We start from the raw sequence: 21625 nt of genomic DNA on the forward strand, positions 1-21625 counted from the left end.
CACTCACCCTCCTACACTCTCTGGGAATGGAATCCAGTGTTAGGAATGCTAGGCATGCCCTAGAGACAGGTGTATCCCACAGAATCCATCTCCTTTAATAGAAGAGGAGGAAGAGGAGGAGGACAACAAAGTCCTCTTGAGATCTGACCAATGAGTGCCATCAAAAGATGTAATTACATACCAACCACTGTGGTGGAGGATATGCCATATTTTCACCTGTTATGTGCTTTGTTAGGGAATTGTGTAGGAGTCCTCTTATAAAGAAATGGTCATGAGGGGCTGGAGAGATGACTTAGTGCCTAAGAGCAGTAGATGCTCTTCCAGAGGAGCCTGTAACTCTGTCAGGAGACCTGACACACTCTTCTGGCCTCCACAGTGATCAGCCTCGCACATGGTGCAGAGACACACATTCAGGCAAAACACCCATAACAAATTAAAACAACAAACATCTGGTTATCTCAGGCCAGTGGGATGCTGAGTAAGGGCACCAAGCTTCATGGTCTGAGCTGGATTCCCATAGTGGAAGGAAAGCGCCCACTCCTTGTTAATTCTCCTCTAACCTATACACACACACACACACACACACACACACACACACACCACAGTATATGTGCCCTGCCCCATAAACAAAAATATAATAAAATGTATAAAAGAACTGTCATCTGGATTCCATGACATAATACGATGAAACAGAACCAAGCATTGTTCTGCCATGGTTCCTACTTCAAGTTTCTGCTAGATTCCTACCCCGATTCCCTTCAATGTAGGACTAAAACTTGTAGGCTGAAACAAATCCTTTCCTCCCCCAAACTGCTTTTGGTCAGACTGTTATTATTTTGATCACAAAACTAGAACACAAAGCTTTTCAACCAATCATATCAGTACTCTTAAAAATTTTGGATTTAAGAACATTTAGATTTTAGGATTAGAGCTACTCAAAATGATAAAATCAATGCAGTAATCCAAAAATGTTTAAACAATTCAAACTCTGAACCATTCTTAAATATTTCTGGTCCCAAGCACTTCAGGTAAAGAATCCATCAAGTTGCATAAAGACAGACAGAAAATACGGCTATGGAGGAAAGCAGCCTCTGAAGCAACCGCCTTAGCTCTCATCTCCCTCCTCCACATGAACCTAGACAGAATGGCAGCCAACACGATTAAACATTTCCACTTCCCACTATGAAAAGGAAGCTTCCCTCAGGCAGTCTCCTCAACTGGCTTTCAGAATACAGTCTGTTCTACTTCACACCAAAATAATCCTCCTGCTAAACCTGGGCGCTGTGTCAGCCAGCCAGACGCCATTCTATTCCGTTTTCAAGGGGTCTACACAACACACCTGGCAAGAGGCAACCTGAGCCAAGGAGGGCACAGGACATCATGGTGTAGACGGCACACCATCAGAGGCGTAGCGTAGTTGGTCACACTGTGTCTGCTACCAGGAAGCACTGAAGGACAGGAAGCAGGCTATGAAACCTCAAGGCCTACTCATAGCGCCCATTTGCTCCAGGTAAGTCCCACTTCTTAAAGGCTGCACAATGTTCTAAACAGCACCACTGGGGACCAAGTAAGTGTTCAAACACACGGACCTATTGGGGACATTTCACATTGAAGCCATAACATGATGTGGAGCTCATATAGATCCAGACCACTTCCTCCCCCAGATTCTTCAGGGACTCAAAGCCAAACAAAAATGAAGACGTTAATAAAGTACTTGTGAAATCAAGAAATAAGAAAAATCAACCAGTGGCCAATATTACCATAATAAACAAAATAAAAAATATCATAGGGAAGAAAAACTATAGACCAATAACTCAAAACTTCCTCTGACAGTGTGGTGCTGGCACAAGGGCTGACCCAGATCATCAAAGTGAGAAGCAAGTCCCAAAACAAGCCTGCATATTTTCATCAGGGTGTCAGAGTCTCTTCAGCAAATGGTGTTGAATAACTTGATATAAAACAAAACAAAACAAACCAGAAAAACAAAAACCAAAACAAACCAAGCAAAAAAACAATGGAATGGTCCCTACATCAAACCACATCTAAACTCAACTCAAAATGGATTTTAAAACCGACACAAATGAGATAAAACTACAAACACCATTAAAGACGTGAGCATATCTTTGTTATTTTACACCTGGGAATGGTTTTCTAGGCATAACCCCAAAATCACAATCAAAACAACAAAGAATAAACTGGACTTCATTAAAATTTCTTTGTCTCCAAGGACATCAGGAGAATAAAAGGCAATCTTTAGAAAGAGGAAAGACTTTGTAAATCATGTATCTGTAAGAGACTCATCTAGAATATAGATGAATACTAAATCATTAATAAAAAAATAACTACTAAAGATATGAGAGAGATATGAACAGATATCTTTGCAATATCTCTTTGCAATGGCCATAGCACATGCGTCGATACTGACCACCATGACACAGCAGGGAGATAAGATATTTCATAGCATCTAGGGTGGCCAACCACATAAAAACACAGGAGCGGGCTGGGGCAAGGGCTCAGTGGGAAGGTAACTTGCTGTGAAAGCTCTAGGACCTGGTTCAAACTCCCAGCGCCCATGAAAAAAGCTGGCCATAACTGTGCACGCCTGACTCCAGTACTGACAGCTTTGCAACAGCGGCGAGCGTTAGCTGGAGATGCTGTCTTGATGCACCAAGACAGAAAGCAGCAAAGAAAGACCCTCGTATCCTCAGCTGGCCTCTGGTGCACACAAGCATGTGCGTGCACTATACCACACATACAGCAAAAGTTTTAAATCAAAATGCTTTTTGAAGAAGAATAGGAACACTGCTGTAATGAATATAAAACTGTGCAATCACTTGGGGGAAGATAAAATAGTTACTACATGATTTCAAAATTCCATTCTTGGGTAAATACAAAAGTCAAAGCACATGTTCATAAGCCCACCAACTACTGAGTGACTCACACATGGGGGATTACTTAACAACGAGAGAAAATAAGGAGCATTTGCTACAGACAAATCGTATGTCAAGAGAAGTAAGCCACAAAAGACGAAGCTGAGCATGAAGGTGCTCACAGGAACTGTTCAGAAAGGCATTGACTACAGGTAGTAGATGAGGGTGGCGGTTGTTTAGGGCAGGGCGGGACTACTTGTGGGCACAGGGCATTTGTTCTGACAGGCACAGTTGAAGAATTTTATGAGTAAAATCTCCATACCATCTGAAGTGTACATGCAAAGTGAGAAAATTACAGAATATGTACATTAATTCTCATAAAGCTACTTTCTAAAAATTTACCTTGAAGGAGTTGGATCATCTTGGCCAAGACGTGACATAATATTTATTAGGGTGTTAATTCCTATTAAAAAAAAAACACAGATACAAATAAATAACATAAGAACTATTTTAGGACATCATATGAGATACAGAAAGGAATTTTTCTCACCCCAATTTGACTTTTAAAAGTTGACTTTTACATGCAAGTATTTAAAATATTTGATAGAAGAAAAATTTCTAAAATATTCATCCACCTATACTAGACAGTGTTACCCAGAGTGAATGTTACTTAGTATGTGTGAGAAGCACTAGAGAGTGAGGGATTAAGGAGCCACCAGGAAACTGTTGCAAGGATGGGGACTGGATTCACGTGTTAGGAAGCCGCGCAGACTAAACGCAGTGAGAGTGCTATCTTACGGTCATCCACACCAACCTTTCTTCCGCATGTGCATGTGATGGACTTTCCTGTCTCCGTATTTGGGCTGTCGAATTCCACAGTTGGATAAAGAGTTCCTGGCATGATCAGGATTCATCCCGAAGTTTAAATGGTGACTCGGATGAGTCATGGCCAGCTAGAGTTTGAACGAAATAAGCAGTTTAAACACCAGCACAGAGGCACCACCCTCACAATACTCCAAACAGCACGTTTAAGGAACCAAGCTCCTTCAGAATCAAATTTCAGAACTGCAAGCTCTTTTGAAAATAGCCCTAAAGTGCCACCCCTTTCCAGGGAGGAGTAGAATCTGGAATCTAGAAAAAGGAGCCATAAACAAGGGAATGCCAAAATAGGTAATGACTGTTGATGGGCAGATGGTACATTAGTTCACTTTTGGAGGGACAGCCTCAAAAATGTGAGAGAAAGGGCCAGAAAGCAACCGAGGCACGGAGGGGAGAACAAGCGAGGATTCGGTCTATCTCCAAAAATCCTGGTCTTCCAAAGAGAACCCAAGGCCCCATTTACAATCTGCGGGCAAGCTGACTGTGTGACTTGGCAGAGTCGCCTCACCTGTAGCAGACAGCGGTCTTGGAAAGTGTATCCTATCAGCTTGTCCAAGTGCATCAAGCATTGATGGTATCGGATGTGATGGGTCAGAACAGGCAGCATCATGGCATGCTGGGGAAGAAATATTTCAGTATGCTTAACTCTATAAAAGCATCTTGTCTATTAAACAAAAATTAAGAACCATTTTCTCCTCCCAAATGCCATCTCATAAAGTCTTGAAGTAGTTGACAGACTATGTGGCAGCCTGGAGAACTGTCTACAGGGAACTCAGTGCCTGAGTCTCTGGAACCGAAATGCCTCTATCACTCACACACTGTGTGACTTGGAGCTTTTTTATTCTGCCTGTTTATACAGATATAAATAATTTGCATTGGTATGGATCTTGGTTTATTGGTACAAATTTAGGGTCAATTTTGTTGTGTGTTGTATACACACACACACACACATATATATTTCTGCTCTTGATTAACGTTCTGTGTGTGCAGCTCATTTTAAAATGTAATGTATAATATAGAAATACAGGTTAATAGATAGTCATCTATAATAGTCAAGCTTATAGTCATGTTAGGTTTTCTAGATGTACAGAGATATATTTCAGATGAATAGGGATTCTTCAAATCTTTCAACAACCTTCAGAATATATCATTTAAAATGTTAAGATCTTAGGACTTTCCATGACAATGAGACTCATCTGCTCCTGGGAGCACCAATCTACTTCAAGAGGACAATGGGCACCAAAGAGGTTCTTTATGGAGTTTGTTAGCCATTTGGGCAAGACACTGCTCTTGTGTGAACTGTTTGACTGAACTTGCAGGACCCATAGAGAAATGACTGCTGAAGTTGCCTAAAGGTGAAACTGTCCTTTGTGGTTCCTGTTTCATGAAAGAGTCTGCCAGACACTCTGCAGGACACAGAAGAGACTGACAAACTGTAATATAGGTGAACTGTCTTTGAAATTTCTTGCTTTATGGAAAAGTCTGCTGGATATTATGGGTGTGTAGACTGAAGACGGATGCCCCAATGGTACAGAAGAACTCTGGGTGACTGTCTAAGCAGCAAGATGTCTCTGGCAATTCTAGAGTTTGGGAAGTTGCTACATTCACTTCCTGCTTACTTAGATATCCTTCTGGAATCTTTGATGGAGTTGAAGATTAGATATAGTTTTCCTTACTCATGATTACAGATAAAATAGATATAAATACTGTAACAATTATTCTTGTTTGATAACTTTTGTTGTATGTAATCTTGCTATGTTAGTTAAAACTTTCCTTTACATTTAGACAGAAAAGGGGAAATGGTGTGGGAAGTCTTTCTGTATATGTGTTGCTTTTATTGGTTAATGCATAAAGGAACTGCTTTGGTCTATAGCAGAGCAGAACAGAGCTAGGCAAGTAAACTGAATTCTGTGAGAAAGAAGGCAGAGTCTGAGAGAAGCCATGTAGCCTTGCCAAAGACAGACACCAGACAGAACTTTACCATGTAAGCCACAGAAATGTGGTGATACACAGATTAAGGGAAATGGGTTAAGCTAAGGTATAAGAGCACCAGCTATTGGCCAAGCAGTAGTGCAACTAATAGTTTCTAAGTGATTATTTTGTGGTCTGGATAGCCAGGAATGAACAAGTGGCCTCCTACTACATCTCACCTATAAAATGAGGATATTAAATGTAGCTAACCTCAAAGGATATTTAAATGGATAAAAAGTGTAAAATTCTTTTGCTTTTTCCCTCCTTTTACATGGGTTTGTGTCTGCGTACACGCGCGCGCGCACACACGCACACACACACACACACACACACACACACGTTTGAAGGCCCGAGGTCATTTTGGGTGCTGTCCTTCTCATGATCCTCATTTTCAGACAGGTCTCTCAGGTGGTAGAGTTCACCTGGCCCTCAAGTCCCAGGAATCTGCCTGTCTGCCACCATCGCCTGGGGTTTACACGGGTGCCAGGAAACTGAACACAGGTCCTCCTGCTTATACACTATTTTGTACACTGGGCCATCTCTCCAGCCTGTATTTATTTGTTTATTTATTTATTTACTTACTTACTTATTTTTTAAAACCAAGGCTTTACTATATAGCTTAGGCTAATTTGGAATTTGCTATGTAAAAGAATGGCCTTGAATTCACAATCCTCCTGTCTCAAGCTTCTAAATGCTAGGATTATGGACATCTTATAAGGAATAGCTCTGGGCCTATCCATATTCAGGACAGCCTCAAGTAAGCCTTTCTGTGTTTCCTTGTCTCTAATTTCAAGGGAATACATGAAGGCACATTTGTATATTTTAGGGTCAAGATCTTTTTGAGCCTCAAATTAAGAAAAAAAAAACCTTCTCTAGAAAAACTTCCATATATGCAAAATTTTGTAGGCAATTTTAATGTGTTCACAAAGCCCTAAACCTCACGATTATCCGTTAAGACTATCTCAGCCCATGACCTACCAAAGCCCCTCCAGGTCTCCTGATCATGCATTCAGAGACGGCCTTTCTGAAACCACTTATGCAGTCAAGGCGCCCAAGGACTTGGAACTTAAATCTTTGCTTCAATCCCTTTTCATCTGGCTAAAGATTCCTTATTGGGAGATGATTTCATGAAAGACATCTCTTTTTCTTTTCTTTAATAATGTTGCCCAAGAACTCAAGAGAATGAAGGAATCATTCTTATTCATCAGAAGCTAGAGGATGGGCACATCCCACAGAATGATTGACATATGCTTTTCATTTGTCTCTGAAGTATTTTAAGCTGGCACTATTAAAAATACACATGAAAATGGGGCTACACGAAGCTACAGAAATTAGTCTCATGTTATTCACTTAAAAAGAAATACTAGTTCTGCCGATAGGATCTAAACAACAGAACATCTCGCTTGCCAGCGCAACTGAGTAGAGCAGCTACCGAGCACCTACGTGTGCAAGGGCTCCTGTGCCTGTGGAAGATAAAAAAGATGAACACACAGTTTTTTAACAAGGGCACAAGAGACACACCATTATGATATACATCATTGGCACTCCGTAAATTTTGTTTTTATAAATGCAGAATTTAAAAATATGACAAATTGAACACAAAGCACGCAGTCAATATACCATTTCTAGCCACTTAAAACTGCAGGAAGCTCAAGAGAGCTGGTGCGGACAGTTCAGTATAAAATTATAATCACTAGGCATCTTCACTTTCCTCTTAATCCAAGGCAAATGCTGTGTGTGTGTGGGGGGGAGTATGTGTATACGTGTGTGAGACTATATGTGTACGTGTGTGTGTGTGTGTGTGTGTGTGTGTGCGAGAGAGAGAGAGAGAGAGAGAGAGAGAGAGAGAGAGAGAGAGAGAGAGAGAGTGACAGTGTGAGAGAGAATAAGGGAAGGGAAGAAGGAGAAGAGAGAGGGAGGAGAGGAGGAAGGAAAAGAGGAAGTGGGAAAGAAAAAAGGAAGAAGAGAAGGAGGAAGAGGAAGAAAAGGAAGGAGGAAGAGAAAGAAAAGGAAGGAGGAGGAGGAGGAGGAAGAAGAAAGCCCTTTTGTAATATTGTGAGAAAACATCAATATATAATTTACAAATTCTAACTGACCTGTGATGCCCCACACCTAGAAGAGGAGCTAATGGAATGAATGGATGCTGGAGGAAGGTCATGTTTCATTGGGGGAGGGGAGCTAAGTCACTGGTGAGAGCCTAATGCCCTAGTAGGTGGTCCCACACACATACACACTAATTGGACTTAATTCACTATTAAAAAAGTAAAAGAAGCTGGGTGGTGGTGGCGCACGCCTTTAATCCCAGCACTCGGGAGGCAGAGGCAGGCGGATCTCTGTGAGTTTGAGGCCAGCCTGGTCTACAAGAGCTAATAACAGGACAGGCACCAAAGCTACAGAGGACTTGCCTCAAAAAAACAAAAAAAGAAAAAAAGAGGCATAAAGTTGGGAAGGAGGATGGGAAAGAGACTGGTGGTGGGGATGGAGAGATGGGTGGGAGACGGATATGACCATGAAACATTGTACACATGCACGAAATTTAAAAAATAAAATATAAAGGATAAAAAAAGAGACTAACAAGATCAAAGATCTCTGAACAAAAACAGCATGCAAAGACTAAGAACTATGGTGGCATCGAATCTATGTGAAAGAAAAGGGAGAGTAGCTAGATTTGATAGCTCAAAGACTGAAGAAGTCACACATTAGCAGTGTGTGTGTGTGTGTTCACAGGTAAATATGAGCAAAACCAGAGCAGGCTATACAAAGTTAATTCCTAGGCAAGGACAAGGACAGTCCGATAGTGCTGGAGAAACCATGCCCTGTGATCTCTAACCTGGCCCAGAACTATAAATAAAAAGAAAAATATTTTTAGTAAAGATGTCAATAGAAAGGTATAAACACACCTACAAACACCTGATTTTTGTCAAAGCAGCAAAAAATATAAAATGGAAGAAAGAAAGCATATTCAAGAAATGGTGCTGGCATAACTGGATATTAACATGTAGAAGAATGAAAACAGATCCATATCTATCACCATGCACAAAACTCAAGTCCAAATGGGTCAAAGACCTCAATCAATGTAAAGCCAACCACACTGAACCTCATAGAAGAGAAAGTGGGAAGTACACTTGAATGCACTGACACAGGAGACCATATCCTAAATATAACCCCAGTAGCACAGACACTGAGAGAAACAATATATGGGACCTACAGAAACTGAAAAGCTTCTGTAAAGCAAAGGACACAGTCAACAAGACAAAATGGCAGCTTACAGAATCGGAAAGGATCTTCACCAACCCCACATCAGACAGAGGGCTGATCTCCAAAATATACAAAGAAATCAAGAAACGGGTCATCAAAAGAGCAAATAATCCAATAAAAATAAAATGGAGTACAGACCTAAACAGAGGAATCTAAAATGGCGACCCGATCCGTACGACTGGACTTTGCATAAGTGTCTACACGAGTGCCATGCGGGGGGGGGGGGGGGGGGGGGGGGGGGGGGGAACACATCTGAAGGCAGACTCACCTTCACCCAGAGGCATGTTCGTCCCTACTGCACCTCCACAACACACACAGCATCGATACAGAAAATAAAACCTGAACAGCTAGAAAGAAGCCTGTGCTTGGTGCTCTGTTTCACATCAGGGTATAATCCACAGGAATTTCTCAATTAGAAATAAAGCTCATTGCCAACGCCCGTGGGAAGAGATATGTGGGCAGAACTATTTCTGAGAAGTGTCATTACCTGACAGACATCGGAACGAATGCCCGTTTTCCAGAATCCTTGGCTGCTGAGCTCCACAGTCACTTCTCGTCGCATCGTGTTCTTCTGCCGTATTTTCTGGAGCGCTTCCTGGAAAAGAGCTCAGTGTAAGTGACCCAGCGGGCGTGAAGCGATACCAGAGCCACACATCAAGCACTGAAAAACAGTCATACAATATTTGTTTACATTCAGGAACTAAACCTTCCTTATGCAAAAGAAGAATATTTTATTTGAAGTGAAGACCAAGATGGGAGATGTTCTAGGCACACAACAATCCTTCCTATTAGTCACATGACAAAACCTCTAAACTAAACCTCACTAACCCAGCATGTCTGAACATAACATGCTTTTACAAATGAGAAGCGATATATGGTTTGGGATCTGAAACCATCATGTAAAAAGTATATTTATATCAAGCCTTACATTAAGCAATTCCATTAAGAAAGACAATCAACCTGATAGTTGCCTAGTCTGCAAAACCCTTACACTCCTGATGCAGGAGAAGGGGCGGGGCAAGTGAAGCCGGCTGGCACAATGGCTCACACCAGTAGCGCTAGAACTCACAAGGCCCTGAGCACGATGACTGCAAATCTGAGCACAGCCCAGCTATAAAATGAGGCTCCATTGGAAGAGAGGAGGGGAAAGTAAAGACAACAGTCTCAAACTTCACCCATGGGACACAATCAGGAATCGTCTTCCTTTTCACTAGCCTCATGTACAAAACATTGTATTTGGATGTATGCAGTTTAATAAAAATCCCAGGAAGTCATAAAGAAAACAGTAACTATCACCACCTCCACCATCAAGTTCCTACTCTGGGCCACATACCAGGAGACGGATTTTCAATGACACAGTTCAAAAGTCCACACAAGCACCTTTTGCCGTTGGAACACAGCAGGGCCTGCAGCCAGCCCTCAGCCTTAGTGCCATGGGTACACAGTAGGGCGTGCAGCCAGCCCCTCAGCCTTAGTGCCAGTGCCGTGGGTACACAGTAGGATGTACGGCCAGCCCCTCAGCCTTAATGCCGTGGGTACACAGTAGGGTATGCGGCCAGCCCCTCAGCCTTAGTGCCATGGGTACACAGTAGGGCGTGCAGCCAGCCCCTCAGCCTTAGTGCCAGCGCCATGGGTACACAGTAGGACATACGGCCAGCCCCTCGGCCTTAATGCCGTGGGTACACAGTAGGGCATGCAGCCAGCCCCTCAGCCTTAGTGCCAGTGCCGTGGGTACACAGTAGGACGTACGGCCAGCCCCCCGGCCTTAATGCCGTGGGTACACAGTAGGGTGTGCGGCCAGCCCCTCAGCCTTAGTGCCATGGGTACACAGTAGGGCGTGCGGCCAGCCCCTCAGCCTTAGTGCCAGTGCCGTGGGTACACAGTAGGACGTACGGCCAGCCCCTCAGCCTTAGTGCCATGGGTACACAGTAGGACGTACGACCAGCCCCTCAGCCTTAGTGCTGTGGGTACACAGTAGGGCGTGCGGCCAGCTCCTCAGCCTTAGTGCTGTGGGTACACAGTAGGACGTACGACCAGCTCCTCAGCCTTAGTGCTGTGGGTACACAGTAGGACGTACGACCAGCCCCTCAGCCTTAGTACTGTGGGTACACAGTAGGACGTACGACCAGCCCCTCAGCCTTAGTGCTGTGGGTACACAGTAGGGCACGCAGCCAGCCCCTCAGCCTTAGTGCCATGGGTACACAGTAGGGCACGCAGCCAGCCCCTCAGCCTTAGTGCTGTGGGTACACAGTAGGGCGTGCGGCCAGCCCCTCAGCCTTAGTGCTGTGGGTACACAGTAGGGCGTGCGGCCAGCCCCTCAGCCTTAGTGCTGTGGGTACACAGTAGGACGTGCGGCCAGCTCCTCAGCCTTAGTGCCTTCCTTTATGAAAGATTTTGACTGGCTCAAGTCACATTAAGTGACAAAGCCCTAATTCACATCTTTTCCTAGCTTCTAAGCCTTGTACTACCCACAGCAGAATAAAACTTAACCGGAAGTTTGTGTTAATGCTAAATGTATTTTTAACATGCAAACTAAAATAGAATCATGGACTATAGACGATAATAGTATTTATTAGTAAAAAACATGGGATGTGAGATATCCAACAAAGAACTATGGGAGAATGGTCTTTTATAACCATAATACCCAAAAAAATCTACGATCCAATGTTATACAATATAAAATAAGGGATTAAGGATGGTTCATAAATTTTAACCTTTTTCTATCTACAGAAGAAGGCATAGATAAAGGCTGGGGTGTCGCTCAATAGTAGAGTGCTCACTCTGCATGCAATGCATAAATCCTTGGTGCAGTCACCAATACCAAAGCAAGTGACAGATATGTGCTTCAAAAAACAGTGATTTACTAAGAAACTGGCCTTAACGGCAAAAATGTGCTCCAGTGGATGGCCCTACACCTGTGGAAACACCAGCAGTGCCAACCAGATCCACTGGCTTAAAAAAAGGGTAAGCAGAGTTACAAGGGAGACCTGGAGAGAAGGATCTGGGAGCAGCTGGAGAGGAGGGACAAAGGTAAGCTGGATCAAAACACTGCACACATGTATGAAATTGTCAACTTGTCAAGTTAAAAAAATGCCCCCTTGAATACTAAAGTGTTTTTAAGAAGCAACCGATACACCAGAACAGGGAGAGGAGTAACTCCATCTGTTTAAAATCTCTTTCTCGTCTATCTGGAACTCCAGAGTAATGCGCAATGAACATAAACCCAGCGTGCACCGTCAACCACCAGGGGTGGGTTCAATACCTACCTCCCTCTGCGCCAGCTTCTGTTTGTCCGTTTGTTTGACTTTGGGACTATTTGCCAGGAGGTGGCGAAGTTTCACATAACTTTTCCATAATTTTTGGTACCTAGGAAAAGGGCAGACCGTCATCTTAGACAAAGAGAAGGCAAATTACAGTGAAAATAAAACCAACTGCTCTAATAAGCCTGCTCACTCATACATACATTCCTTTAAATACTTTGGTGGCAAAAGTACATCCTAAAGAAGCACAAGGTTTGAGAGTTCAGGGACTGGGTGACCAGGCGTCAGCTGGAGCCTGTGGTTACGTGACTGACAGCTCATTTAGATAAAAAAGGAGGCGCAGACTAAATGGAAACAACTCCACAGAAGACACACAAAACCACTCAGACAACAGAATCATGTTCCACTTCTCAGTGTTACCTCTTTATAAGTGAAATGTTTATTTAAATTTAAAATATATCTTTATGAAAAAAGAATCCCTTTCTTAAAATACGGATGGTCAGTTCAAGAGCACTCGAATGGAGACCCATCAGCGCTGATGCCCAAGCCACACAGGTCTATCGACTGTTCGGCTGGAGGCAGGAAAGGGTATGTACCAATTTGAATTTACCATAATAAAAATTAGCCTATCTGTTGCAGCCAAGACATGCTAAGCTGGGATCATAACAGACACCGTTACAGTGATCAATGAATGGAGAGACTACGTAGTCCTTCATCAGTGCACAGTCCTGCCACCATGAGAGTTGACGAGAGCCTAATCACATTCTACTAACATTGTTCTGACAAGAAGGTGTTTGCCAAAGGCTTCCTGCCATGTCCAAACTGCTCCTTTCCTGGCCTCACGTCTTTCTCAAGCGTTCTCAGAGAATGGAGGAAAGAAAGAAGTACTTACACAGTGCCTGGTTCACTGCTTCATACTTTTATCCAAAGAGGGAAGAAAAAGAACAAAACCCTTTAGCCTCTTCTAATATATGTCAGCCAGAACTGCAGTTACGAACTGAAAATCTCCCATGCCCTTTTCTCCCAGTATGAATCATCTTTTTAAAATTAAGTCAGGAAATTGTTTATTTGTCTAAAAAGTAGGAAATCCAAACACACCTGAAAAATATAATGGTCCTATCTATCTCCATTCCCACATATCCTCATCTTCTCCCAGAAAAATATTAATGTGCCAGTTGGAAAAGCCCACATTTGCAAAGCAATATGAATTCTAAGAGTAGGAATATATAGGTCCTACATCCCACACAACCCTTGACTCTGTATGGGATCCTATGAATACCCCCACGATAGGAACCGATATAGCGCTACTTCCCATAAAGGCACTGAGCAAACTAAAAACAAAACAAAACAAACAAATGAAAACGAGGAAATGTCATAATGACAAATAAAGGAGAAGCTCCCTCGAGTTGAAATCCATGCAGGACTCCTGCTGACAAGACTGGCGGGGGCAATCGACTGAGTAATTTATTGCAGTCAAATATGTAAAGAAACTCATTCTTCACAAGCGACCAGAACCTAATTTGCAAATCTGGAAACATAGTTTGTTTCAAGTCTTAATTTTTAAAAGGAAGATGTCCACTAAAGGCTCTCCTCTGCTAATTCAGTTGTTAGTAGAAGGTGAAATTGGCCAAGACAAACACTGAGAAATATCTTACTGTGGGTCTCCTGCATAACTCAACTGTGCAGGGCGTATCCCAAAGTGGACGATAATTGGAAAAGTAATGACATCAGGGTTGAATTGCTCACGATCCAGTTGATCAATGCGGACAGAGCTTGGTTTCTGGGGAGAAAAGAATATCAAGATCAAGTATTCCCATAAGAAATCTTGAGGCCCTGACTTTAACCTAAGCAGGAAAGGGATTATTGGACTGCTTTTCTAGGGAAGCTTTATCTCCAATCAGAAAATGGCATAGCAGCCGTACCATACAAACACTACACTATTTGAACGCTGGAATGTCATCCCTGAAAGTTTCCACCATTTGGCATAATGAACAGTGAGTCTATCTTTTTCTTTCCAGTCTACACAGAAATCTGAAAGAATGAAACTTTAGAAAGGCTGTCTGGGCAGACGTACCTTTCCCCTAACCTCTCCTAGGCACAGGGAAAGCAGTGGCATCGCAGGAAAGACCGTGCAGGCTTAGCCTGTTGTACGCTCACAGTCAAATGACTAGCGCACCACTGTTTAAGACAGATGCCTCCGTCTGAGTGTCCCACTGGTTTTCAGTGTGGGTTTATACTCCTGAAGTCCACATTTCAATGGAAAGTTACGGTGATACAAGAGACAGCTGACTCGCTAAGATTTTCTTATTTATGTATATGAGTGCTTCATACATATGCAAGTACGTGTAGCATGTGCATGAACGTCAGAATGTTCTGGATCCCCGGGAAGTGGATGCAGGACAAGGAGCTTCCTACCTGTAGGTCCCCAGCCTGCCCAGCCAGGTGACGAATACAACCAGATGACAAAGGATAGATTTGTAGAAATTCCTTCACATTGTTAAAAAAATAATGTCAGGCCGGGCGGTGGTGGCGCACGCCTTTAATCCCAGCACTCGGGAGGCAGAGGCAGGCGGATCTCTGAGTTCGAGGCCAGCCTGGACTACAAGAGCTAGCTCCAGGACAGGCTCTAGAAACTACAGGGAAACCCTGTCTCGAAAACCAAAAAAAAAAAAAAAAAAAAAAAAAAAAAAAAAAAAATAATGTCAAAACTTTTAAAAAAATGTACATCACTTAAAATTAAAATCTCACTACTAAGCTTGAGAAAACAGTCCTTGTTCACAAATGTCAAAAAAATTAGATGATTCTGATCTTAGGTAACCTAAACATAAAATGACACGAATGCCCATTAACGGTAGAAAGGCGCTGTGCGTACAAGGAATGCTAATGATTCGTCCATGTGTCGTGCTACTTCGCTGCGCCACTACCATCTACAGGGGCAGTGTGCGCCTACACTTGCAGCTCCGCCAGTGGCTGAGGTAGCAAGATCACTTGCGCCTAGCCGTTCGAGACCCACCCGAGCAACATAACATGATACCATTAAAAAACCCTCGAGTAGCCCCAGAAGCCATTGTGATTCAGAGGAACATAACCCAGCACTGGGCAGTGGAGGCAGGAAGAATCAGGAGTTTAAGGCCAGTCTGGGCTCATAAAACCTTGACTCAAAACACCAAAAAGTAGTTTTTAAAAATTAAAAATCATTTCTAAGTTATGAGGATAGTGGGTCGGGGAGTGAAGTAAATTCGAGACTTTGGCCATAGCCTACAAATCTATCATCCCATCTCTCGGTAAGAATTTAAAGCATGTTCACTAATGACCAAAGTGTTCTCAGGCAGAGGCAGAACTGTCAGGGAGGAACATTAATTACTTTAAGTCTGAAGCAAGAAAGTATTTAATGTGACCGTAATGGCTTGAAAAACTTAATAAATTTCCCAATGTCCTAGCCACTGGGCAATCTTTCAAAACGAGTCCTGTACGGGATGAAATGAGTGCCGTGCCTACTGTGCCCTGTGAGTAACAGGCACCTCCTGAAGAGTGCGCAATGGGCGCAAACTACCTGTGCATAAGCGGAAAGAAACAAGTGACTTCCTCATCGTATCCACACACCAGACACCTCCTTTCCCAACGTGGTCCTGACTATCTTCCGATATAAGCCTTTTATCCTGACAACTCTGGCTTCTTCCACTAGCTACGAAAATGAGCCTTTCACCATCTCAAGGATATACATTAATCACACCAACAGTAATACAGTTTCTTCATCCTGTGAGTTTTTGACTGCAGCATTTATGGAACACTGATCTCAGCTAAAACTAAAGATGTCAGTGTGTGGGCTGCTAACTGAACATTCACTACAGGCTGCCGCCTCATGGACGAGCTTGGCCAGCTGTGGCTCACAGTGGCTCACCAGCAGACCAGCTGCAAGATGGCGGGGACAGGTAAGTGACCTACATCGATGAGTCAAGACAAACCAGGAGAAACCAGAAGCACCTGGGACGTTTCTAAACTGTGACTTCCTGGGCCCATTGTCTGGAACACAGGCAATTATCAGCCACAGCAGTCTTAATTTTTTTCAAGAGGCTCCCAATTGGTGAGTTTCAGGGAACGTGAACTATGCCACGAAGGAAGGCCAGGATGGCGTGTTCCAGAGACCGCTACAGAACACAACACATTATGTATCCTGCCATTGCCCACATTCCAATTTAGTTATAAAATGGTCAGAAGAAATGAAAATATATGCACCCATTTAAAGAAAAGAAAGATTCACTGTCATACATAGTGCTATTTTTTTTCTTTATAAAGATACTTTATTAATTTTGTGGTGTCAGCAAGCATTTATTTTACTTTCCAAGTTTGAAATACGTTTTCAGATATATACATTTTTACTGAACAGTTTTACTTGTAATTATATTATCTGAAATATTTGTTCAGGTGCCACTTACTACCTTGCTATATAAAAAGTAGAGCCAGAGTAGACAATTTATCAATCAAGACAAACAAAAACAACAAAGCTTTGTTTAAACAATTCACTGTCTTCTTTAAATGAATTTTTGTTGTTTTGTTTACTGAGACAAGGTCACAGTATGCAGCCTTGGGCAACCATAAACTTACTACGTAGCCCAGGCTAGTCTGAAACTCAGAATCCGCCTCCCCCAATCTCCCAGTTGAGACTACATACATCATCACACCTGGTAAAATGGATGCGCGCACACACATATACATACACATTCACATACTTTCTCTGACATTCTCTCTCTCTCTCTCTCTCTCTCTCTCTCTCTCTCTCTTTCACACACACACACATTCTCATTCTCTCTCTCACACACACACACATTCTCATTCTCTCTCACACACCACACACATTCTCACTCTCTCTCTCTCTCTCTCTCTCTCTCTCTCTCTCTCTCTCTCTCTCTCTCTCTCTCACACACACACACACACACACACACACTTTACTGACTGAGCCGTCTCCTACATGGATATATTTAATTCTCCATTTCTGTAAAAATTGATCCTGACAAAATGCCAATATGTAACTGTTTTAGGAAACAAAGAAAAAATTATTCAATTCAATACAAAACAATGCTGCTTTACATAAGAGCTATTTATTTTCTAATTTTTATTTATATTTTTTTCTTTTTTGTATCTATTCTTTAAAAATTAACATTAGAAGCCTTGTGTGGTAATTTAAACCTTTTGTCTGGCACTTAGGAGATTGAAGTAGGACTGAGCTCAACAATTAGGAAGCTGACACAGGACTAAGCTCAAGCACTTAGGAGGCTGAGCTTAACACTTAGGAGGCTAAAGCAGGACTGAGCCCAAGTACTTAGGAGGTTGAAGCAGGAGGACTGAGATCGGCATTAGGAAGCTGAAGGACTGAGTTCAAGTACTTAGGAAGCTGAAGCAGGATTAAGCTCAAGCACTTAGGAGGCTGAAGCAGGACTGAGCCCAAGCACTCAGGAGGCTGTAACAACTAACAGAGCTCAGAGTCTACAGGAGCTAGGCAGTGCACTGTTCTAGGCCAGCCTGAGCTACACAGTGAGGCATCGATTGAAAAGGTAAAATCTTTATGAAGAATGATCAATAACAAAAAGATGAGTAGCAAAAAATAAAAATCAAATAATAGGTATTAACAGGCAATTTATTTAAAAAAAGTAACTGAATTGGCAAAAACCATTTAAAATATAAATTTAATAAAATAAAATATAAAACTAGGCAAAATACTATTTTCCTCCACTACCAAACTGGCAAAGGCTTTTTGTTGTTGAGCTAGTATGGGCAGTTCAAAGGAATGGGTCTTCTCATACAATCCACAGGCTCCTGGGGGAAATTTTCAGTGTACATTGGAAGTCTTGAAGGTACACGTCTCGGGCAGAACAGACATACACTAGTCAGAGGCACTAACTAAATATGCCCGAATTCTGGTATTTTAAAGAGAAACTCCCAGGAGGACGGGAAGCTACAGTACTAACACACACCCGTGCTCTGACTGCTTGTGTGGAGCAGCGGGTGACTCACAGCCCAGGCTGTGCGAGCACAGAACTTACCGTCCCAGGGTTGGTAACAATCATGCCTTTGCATTCTTCGGCATATTTCTGCCACTCAAGCTCCTCCCACTGGAGCATATTGGCGATCTCCTCCTCAGGCACCAGCGCCTTGCTACACCGGAGCAAGTAGAGAAGGATCTGGTGCATGGATAACACTTCTTTGCCGCCGTCTGGGGTGAGCACACAGGGGGTGGAGAGGAATAAAGTTGCTCAATTAACAGCACATCATCAACTCATTAAGGTAAAACAAGACAGCGGCTGCACAAGAGCACATATAAAAAAGTAATTTAAAATTTACACTGTTCAGCCAGGTGCCAAATAATACGAACGCCATTTGTCTCACTGATGAACAGTGCTCATAAACCATCTCATTTACTAAAATGGGAACAACATCATAAATGATGAAGGCTTTATTTGTGAGGTATGAATACAAAAAAGGGTGCTTGCCTAAATAAATTTAAAGTAACCTAGCATAAGAAACCACAGCTTATAATAAACATAAACACGTTATGTCTAAATATTTTATCATTCTTCCTAGGGGAACAGATGAGAGCTTTTCAGAAGTGATGTGACTGTCTTAGGGAAATTCTAAGCTTTATGAGGTATTTATAGATGTTTCCAATAAGATATCACTGCATTGTGATCTAACTTGGGGGTGCTAATGTGCTGCACCTGCCATGATGAATGGAGCTGGAGAGCCTGTGCTAATATTGTAGAAGACCCTTACGGAGTTAGCACAGGGATAAAATACCAACTGTCTGAGGTTTACAAGTACAGGGGGCTGGAAGCAACAAAAGACATAACTAAAGTAGCTAAGAAAAGAGTAACCTGTACTTCATACACCAAATACATGCAGTTCATGTGGGCCCCAAGATGGGGGCTGCGGGTTTCTGCTTCCTCTGTAGATTGAGATGGGCAACACATCGTGTGTGTGTGTGAGTGTGTGTGTGTGTGTTGTCTACCTCCACCCAAAAGGACAAAAGTTCTCCTGGGGGCTCTGAAGAAGATCATTCCTGAGAGGAAAATTTCTGCCCTCCCCTTAACATGACCTATGCTATAAGCTAGGTTCAAGCCCAACACTGAGCGGCCAAAAGAAAGCAAGAAGACCCAACTTGGGTCAGAGGAATTACAGGCATCTAGGAATCTGGTGGGTAGAAAACACAAGAGGATAAATGATGTGGGAAGTCCTTCTGTATATGTGTTGCTTTTATTGGTTAATGAATAAAGAAGCTGCTTTTGGCCAACGGCTTTACAGAATATAGCCAGTTTGGAAAAGATATATAGAGAGAATAGGCAGAGTCAAGAAGAAAACATGTAGCCGCCATAGGAGACAGACGGGCATCTCCACTGGAGACCGCAGAAACTTTGCCAGTAGACCACGACCTCATGATGATTAACGGATCAATGGAGATGGGTTAGTTTGGGACATAAGAGCTAGCTAGAAATATACTTAAGCTATTGGCCAAATAGTATTGCAAATAATATAGTTTCTGTGTAATTACTTCGGGTCTGAGTGGCCGGGAACAAACGAACAGCCTCTGACTAGAGATAAAGACTGTACAAGCTGTCGTTGGCTAAAACCCTGACAGGCCAACATACTTGAAAAAAAGAACACAGATCAAATCTCTACCTCGGGTGCTGCTCTGGAACTGAACACATCTATATACAACACACCTGTGACTGTCCACGCCTCCTCACGACACTCAGTTAGCTTTACTGAACACCTGTCACCCGGCAGGCACTGTGCGAGAGGTCATGCGAACATCACCAGTGTTCTAAAGATGACTACCCAGTGAAAAGGTAGAGATATTTAAAAGCAACTATGCAATAAGTCAGGAAAAGATAACCTATGAAGGAGAATCTACCTGGGAGAGGAAATAGAGGATCGTCGAGGAGACAGGCATGACAGCACATGCCTGTAATCTCAGCACTCAGGAGGCTAAGGCAAGACGATTGTGAATTTAAGGCCAGCCTGTGCTACATAACAAATGGTAAATATATGTGTGTGTGTGTGTGTGTGTGTGTGTGTCTGTGTGTGTACATGTCAGCACAGTGTACTCAGAGACAGTGTCTTTGAAGAGATAGACAAAATAAAAGGACTGAAGACATGCGCAGTGGCAGAGGTCTTGCTAGCATGGGTAAGGTTCTAGGTTTACCCTTCAGCACTAAAAGAAATACAAAAATGAAACTTGAAATAAGAGCCCGCTTACTGTGCAGCTACCTCAGCACGTTAATTTCTTTTCCTGTTGCCATGGTAAAATAACACGACAACAGGGGAGAAAGTGTGTGTTTAGCCACAGCTCCATAGCCTACAGTTCATTTTGGGCTAGCCACAGCTACAGGGACTTAAAACAGGTAGTCCAGAGCCACGGTCAAAAGCTGAAGGAGAACAAATGGCACACACGTTCGCACTCAGCTAACTTTCTCCTTTTCTTTTTCTTTTATTAATTTACTTACTTATTTATTATATATACAACATCCTGCCTCCATGTATGCCTGCATGCCAGAGGAGGGCGCCAGATCTCATTACAAATGGTTGGGAGCCACCATGTGGTTGCGGGGAATTGAACTCAGGACCTCTGGAAGAGCTGCCAGTGCTCTTAACCTCTGAGCCATCTCTCCAGCCCACTTTCTCCTTCTCTATATGGTCGAGGGCTCAGGAATGGCACCAGTGACTCTTAGGTTAGGTTTTCTTCACACGAATTAACATAATCAAGACAATCATGTGAAGACATATCCACAGAACAACCTAATGTGTGTGATCCCTTGAGGAACACTTTGACCAGACTGTATAATTCCAGACTGTGTAAGCTGACAATGGAAACCAGCCACCACACTGGGTAGAGGGTCTCAGCAGAACCAGCCACAGTCCAAAGACAAGCAAGATGGGCATGTTCCAGGAACTGCTAGGCTGGTGTGGAGGACACATTAATTAAACAGGAGGGCAGCAGAGGGGCAGCAGGATGGCAATGATTAAAGAGCTGTACGGCATTCGCTATGTGCCCACTCCAAACAAGATCCACAAATCTTAAGCCCTTGAGAAGTATATAAATCACAGAAGCTCTAAAAGAGATAACATTCTGAAAGCAAATCATCTTCATCAAAGACCATGAGCCTCTTAAAGATGTATCTAAATACAAAGACACCACCCAAAGACATGCTCTGTCTGACTCAAGATCACTGTTCACAGTGGTGATAGCTCTATGCCTTATAATAAGACAGCTATATTAAAGCCAATATGCATATTTGATTAGCAAACTCTCACGGGTGTTACAGACAGAAAGCTGTGTCTCTCAAAATTAGCATGTTGACACCTGTCCTGGTTTCATGTCTGCTGTGCTAAAAT

At 42.8% G+C, this 21625-nt stretch overlaps 1 protein-coding gene across 4 annotated transcripts in view; it reads right to left on the reverse strand.

Moving 5' to 3' along the window:
• Drosha (drosha ribonuclease III) overlaps positions 1-21625 on the reverse strand; it is a 110456-nt gene that overhangs the window by 39505 nt on the left and 49326 nt on the right. For all 4 annotated transcript variants that reach the window (XM_038323525.2, XM_038323523.1, XM_038323524.2 and 1 more), the window contains 7 exons: positions 18280-18449; positions 13894-14018; positions 12245-12344; positions 9466-9573; positions 4258-4365; positions 3685-3823; positions 3273-3333 (listed from right to left, as the gene is read on the reverse strand). In XM_038323525.2, coding sequence (XP_038179453.1) covers positions 3273-3333; positions 3685-3823; positions 4258-4365; positions 9466-9573; positions 12245-12344; positions 13894-14018; positions 18280-18449 — 811 coding nt within the window. The remainder of the gene's footprint in view (positions 1-3272; positions 3334-3684; positions 3824-4257; positions 4366-9465; positions 9574-12244; positions 12345-13893; positions 14019-18279; positions 18450-21625) is intronic.

This window comes from Arvicola amphibius, chromosome 3, assembly GCF_903992535.2.
Source record: "Arvicola amphibius chromosome 3, mArvAmp1.2, whole genome shotgun sequence".
Lineage (NCBI taxonomy): Eukaryota > Metazoa > Chordata > Mammalia > Rodentia > Cricetidae > Arvicola > Arvicola amphibius.